The sequence below is a fragment of the Amblyomma mixtum genome, chromosome 2 (assembly GCF_055824585.1).
Source record: "Amblyomma mixtum isolate Tamu chromosome 2, ASM5582458v1, whole genome shotgun sequence".
NCBI lineage: Eukaryota > Metazoa > Arthropoda > Arachnida > Ixodida > Ixodidae > Amblyomma > Amblyomma mixtum.
Genome location: NC_143013.1, coordinates 213309326 through 213315325, shown reverse-complemented (window position 1 = coordinate 213315325; position 6000 = coordinate 213309326). Strand labels below are relative to the sequence as shown.

Below are 6000 nucleotides of genomic sequence, written 5' to 3'. Positions count from 1 at the left end.
CGAGGCGCCACCCCCTCGCTCCCTTGCCTGCCTTCCGGCGAGCGTTTTTCCCCACGCGCCTCCGCCACCCCACTTCCACCACTTCCCCAACTCCCGCGCAGCCGAGGCTTCAACCCGCCTTCCGCGGGGACCCGCTCTCTAATGATTGGCCGCCCAAGTCCCGGCCACGTGACGCCTTGCGCGCGCTCCATAAAAGCGCGCCGTCCCGCGAGCGCCAAACTCAGACCTCTCGCGCGGCCAGCGTCGTCTACGGTTGCTTCCACCATAGCCTCACAAAAAGTGCGCGAACTGCCGGCGTCCGACTTCACGTGACAATAGGCAGTACAGGTCCCCTACATCTAAAAAGTTAGCTTCGATAAACCTCAGATAAACGGCAGCTCCGAGGCGTTCTCCTGAAACATTATCGGTCGAGAGACAAGTAGTTAATTAGTTTGGTGGATTTAAGTTACTCATAGCGGTTAGCTTGCTTAGCACGGCAGTAGCGCAGAACAGCCGGTAAGGTTCGGCAGTAGAGTTCCACAGCAGGGTCGGCAGCTCTTCAGCCAACGTGTCAACTGCATCGACAATGACGTCCCTCTTCACCGTGCTCCTGCTGGTCACGGCCTCCTTGTGCTCCGCCCTCATTGTAAGTGGACACCGTTCTTGGTTGCTTCAATGCTTGCAGTATTTGTATTCGTAAAAATAGACTAAAGAATGCTACAAGAAACCGCAAGTGTTCCACAGGGACATTTTTCATTTAAAAGCAAAAGCGTATCACCGTTTTATTGAACACTCGAAATAATTCCTAGCTATGAAGTTTGTTTCGCAGAAGGTACGAGAAGTTAGAACAACTGATGCCGAGATAGGGATAACAAAATGACCAGTGTTTGAAACAGTTTGCGGAAAAATTTTTTGCGATATTTAATTTGCTATTCGGTAGCAAGAGACGTGGCTGTTTAATCCACCCCCTGGCATTTCGTAAAGGTGGTTTGTACATCCGTTCGCTCTGACGAACAAATACCGGCTGATGCCAGGTGCACGGTAAATGATCTATGAATTGCTCCCAATGCCACAGGTGGCTGACACTACGACAGGCGTACGAGTAATCAAACGAAAAGTTCTTTGTTAAAACTATCACACCAGTGTCTCCAAAATTTCTCTGCTCTACCTTTGACAGCACTTGGAAATGAATTGCAGTTTAAATACTAGTACGCCGCAGTGAGTTTTTCTTGACCGCATTCTACGTCGTTGCCTTTGAAGACTGCAGTTAGTGGCAAAGCTCACTCGCCTGCTTGCCGCATGTCCGCCCCTTTTCTTCTAAATCTAAAGGTTCAGACTATTCCAGATTCTATTACAAAGGCGAGCCAAGCCTCCTTGTAGCTGTAACGAGCCTGTGTGAAGAATGAGATGTTTCTTTTCAACACAAGAACGCACGACTGGGCTAAACATCGCACACCGGCGTAGCGTTCTTGATGCAAGGACTTGTGTCAAGACATGCATTGCGAAAAGAAATGACGTAGGAAGAAAGAGGCCTTTTTTTAAGTGCATGAAGGCGATGCCTGGGCGCCTTCATGCCTTATACTGCAGTTTTATGCTATTTTAAATATTCCTTGTGTTTACTGTACAGTTTCTCTTTGGCCAACGCATTGTGGATGCTGTTGAAACTCCCTAATCTAGACGGTCTCGTGCTAGCCTTTATATGCCGCCGAAATACGGAAACAAAAATGTCAAGTTTTGTGCGACCCACTCTTTTAATAAATAATAAATAAATTAATTAATGAATTAATGATTAGGTTGACGCCGTGGCAGCGCGACAGTAATAAAGTTTGATCGATAGCTTTTTTCTTTCTTGATGCGCCAACGAGTGGCATGCCTAAACAATGAATTAAGCCGCGTTTCCGCCGACAGTACAGCTCATGAAAGCGTGTACAGCGCTGACGAGGCTCTGGCTCTTCTTTGAAACAAGGTAGTTCATACGCAGGTCACGCTAGGTCGTTAACAGTGCAGCTTGCACTCATACAAGCATTCTCTAACTATATCTTCTATTTCTTTCCTGGACAAAAGTAAATTTACTAATTTCAACAAAAGCGTTAGATAACTTCGAGAACAAAAGATACCAGGGAGCTTCCATTCTAGGTAAAGTCATCAAGAGACGAAAACAGCTTCGTTTTACTAACATGTGCCGTAAAACACTACGTCGCAGGCGAAAATGTAGTGGCTTATGCGCGTTTTATCTACCTGTTTTCCTGCTTCATAATCTGCAAGAGATGGAGGTGCGTGAGAGGTGTCATTCTGGGCTAAGTTACGAGAAACCAGGGGGGCTATTTCTGTCCGTTCCGCTCCATGTGTTATTAATGTGGAGTATAAATCTTGAAAAGCCATTAGTTTTTCTGTATTTCACAAACGGCGGAAAATGACTCGAAAGGCCGGTATTCCTCGTGGACTAGTAGGCTTGAAGGTAAACACTTTCTTTCACGTGAAGGTTCTTGTGTAGTCGCGGAAAAACACTAAAGGTGAACTGAAAACAATAATTTCAAAATAATAATAAAATACCTGAGGCTCTTCTTCAACGCATTGCGGCCGTGTAAAAACAGTTCACAAAATTATAATTATCAATGAAGAGCGCCGTAAGCAACCATTCCTTTAAAGCTGTTCAATATCCAAGGAGTCTCGGGTATTTCGTCCACAAAAATGGGCAGCCATAATTTGCATAGGGGAAGCCGCGTGACGGCACCTGGTGGCAATAGCCAGAAATCGTCCGAAATTGTAGGCTGTGCATAGTAATACTTTATTTCTTTTTTGCCACTCTATTTTACTTCGTAGCTGAGCGGTTTATCTGAACGTCGTGTTCACACTTTTCCCAACATTTCTGATGTTCACACTAAGTTTTAACGATGTTCACTACTACGTAAGTCTTTTCAGGCCTTAGTCAACGCAGGCTTAACACCAACGTATTCGCTAGTCATTACGCTTCCAGTTTTTCAATATCGGTCGCAGGAAACCTCTGCCGAGAATGACACTACAAAGAAAGATGAAGAAAAAAATAACGACTTGGAGGGTGACACCGACTTAAATCAAATTATTCGCAAGTCAAAAAAGCGATTTATATAGTATTTGGTCAGTAGGTAAACAGAAAAACTGAGCAACCATGTTTAGATAAAGTTAAGTATGATGTTATGGTTATATAATTATCTGTGAGTCTCTCGCGCGTGTTATCAACCTATAAATTTTATCGCAGGAATTAACAAGTTAAATGCAGATGACAAAAAAGCATTAAAAACAATTCTTGATGTCTAATCGCAAAGACTGACGCGTGATTGGATACTGAAGTGTCAAAAATGGTATCAGTGGTATTAGGGGTCATTCAGCGCGGTGACTCTCCGACGTTCAGCGTCCCGTGGCATTCCTTAGCCATTGTGCTACCAAACTGTGAGCTTTATGTGCCTTTTAAAAGGAGGTGAAGTCGCGTTACTAGTACAAGAACTTAGCCGCCTTGATCCTAGCATCTTCAGTATATACTTCTTATTCGCATTACAAGGCTGAAAAAAACCACCAAAGCATGAAGTGGCACGTGAACACTCTGGCTAGATATCTTCCACATGAGCAGTTCGTTATCAGTTGAAATTTCTTGAGATATATTTGTACAATATTGGGGATAAAAACTGATACCGGCAGTTCTCATCTACGTATAGCGTTGAGGACCACTGACCTATTTACCCTACGCAAAGTACTCTTCTTGACACCTGACGAAGTTCATATTACTTTAGTAAAACGAGCTTTTGGGCAAGTTAGTTACTTTGCTTCCACATAACTGCAGCGTAAAAAATGACGAGCACAAAGTAAGAAACACGCCGCCGCGGTGGCTCAGTGGCTATGGCGCTCGGCTGCTGACCCGAAAGACGCGGGTTCGATCCCGGCCACGGCGGCTAGAATTTCTTTGGAGGAGAAATTATAGAGGCCCGTGTACTGTGCCATGTCAGTGCACGTTAAAGAACCCCAGGTGGTCGAAACTTATCCGTAGCCCTTCACTACGGCGTCCCTCATAGCCTGAGTCGCTTTGGGACGTTAAACCCCATAAACCAACTAAACCAACCAAAGTAAGAAACACCTACGACACGGACAAACGCTGCACTTACAACTGATTTTATTTCGCCAGCAATGGGAAATATAAAGGTTCCGCCGCGAATGCGCGCGCAGGGAAGTATACGTGGCACCATCAACAACAAAAAAAAGACATCACACCGTGAGACACATCTTATCGCGTGGCACAGGAAAAGTCAGATTCTGCTTTATACAAATGGATAGAAGTATCGCTTATGCAAAAAACACTTTTTTTCTTTATATGGTAAGCTTCCAGTATTTCACGTAGTAGTTTTGACGTAAGTAATACTTCTATTCATTTGTATAAAGCAGAATGTGACCTTTTCTGTGCCACGCGATACGATGTGTCTCATGTTCGATGTGTCGATGTGTCGATGTGATAATGTTCTTTTTTTTTTGTTGATGTGGCACGTGTACTTTCCTGCGCACGCATTCGCGGCGGAGCCTTTATATTTCCCATTGCTGGCGAAATAAAATCAGTTGTGAGTGCAGCGTTTGTCCGTGTCGTAGGTGTTTCTTCCTTTGTGCTCGTCATTTTTTTACGCTGCAGTTATGTGGAAGTTATATTACTTATTTGTTTTTACTAATGCAGAGTCAAGGCCGCCTTCACCTCATTAATACTGCACTGCCTTCACGCAAGCTAGCTAAATATCGTTGCTCACACTCTTGACTCAGCCTGATTGACCCTCGGTCAGCTACTATACAACACTTAAATATTCTAGTGATAGCAAATCTCAGTTAAAATACAATCCTTAGTTATCTGGTTTTATATTTCGAATTCTTAATCAGGGCAGATTTAAAGATGCTTTCGCAATGCCATCTGAGTAGTAATAGCAATACAGCAACAATAATCTGCACCTCAAGCTCCGTTATGGCTCAACACGATAAACGGGAGCTCCATACTCGTTGATTGCGTCCTATGAGGATGACCATAAATGGCAGCCAAATCGTCATAAAAAGATCCTTTCACAGTTGCCACATTGGCAGGTAACAAAGTGGAACCGAAAAGCAGTTTCTTTTCAGGCTCATGAAAGGTTCACAGTATATTTGCATACTTGTTCAACGCTTCCCAAAAAGCTTTTTGCTCCAAAGGTGATAGCAATATTTTATAGAAATGATTACTAAAGCACGATTAGATGCGCAAGAAGGCCCGTCCAGCCGCTAATGTTACGCCGTTTATCGCTATTTGCAGTTCGGGATCACTCCACTGAAAGGATGAGCAAATGTTAAACTTTAATGACAGTATATTATGAAGCAATAAAAGAAAATACCTATTAAATCCACACAATGCTACTCATTATACATGTCAATATCAATAATTTGGTAACGCCGCTAATGGTTGACAAATCGGTATGTCGAGAATTAAAAACAATAGGCATTCGGTCGAGTTTGTGCTCTTAGTTCGAGTTACGTGGAAGATCGACTCGGAGTCCTCAAACCAACACGCATACCCAGGGACCGTCGAGATTTTTTAGTAGTGTGAATTTCTTATTTTTCCCTCATGCGTTGTTACAGCATATGAAACGAGGAGTTTTTGAACGTGGGTGGAAATCACATATTCTCCTCTCTTTCTCCACCCTTACTCATCACACAGCATTCTCAAGGAAAACCCCTGGCTACTGAGAAAACGCTGAAGCCAAACTCTGTATACAAGCTCCACGTACAATGGGCACATGGCGGGCAAGAGTTATGCGGTCAACTTCGTTGTACAAGGAACGAAAGGGCTATATGGATTGGCTTCATTGTTTTAGCCTTTATTCTTGGTGGAAAGAAGCGTACGCAAAACTTAAGGTAAGAAGCATTCAGTCTGATTCGCTCCCTCTAGCTTAGAGGGAGCGAATCAGAGCGAATCAGGTAAAAGCACAAACTCACAGACAGTGCGCCTAGTGCTAGTGACGTCCGTAGCGCGTCGGAAACAAC

General features: G+C 43.9%; 1 protein-coding gene across 2 annotated transcripts in view; it reads left to right on the top strand.

The window, feature by feature from the left end:
- The first annotated feature begins 231 nt into the window (after nt 1-231).
- The window catches only part of LOC149362497 (uncharacterized), a 159379-nt gene continuing 153610 nt past the window's right edge, over nt 232-6000 (top strand). For both annotated transcript variants that reach the window (XM_089569726.1, XM_089569724.1), the window contains exon 1: nt 232-625. In XM_089569726.1, the coding sequence (XP_089425852.1) occupies nt 566-625 (60 nt within the window). In that variant the 5' untranslated portion in view covers nt 232-565. The remainder of the gene's footprint in view (nt 626-6000) is intronic.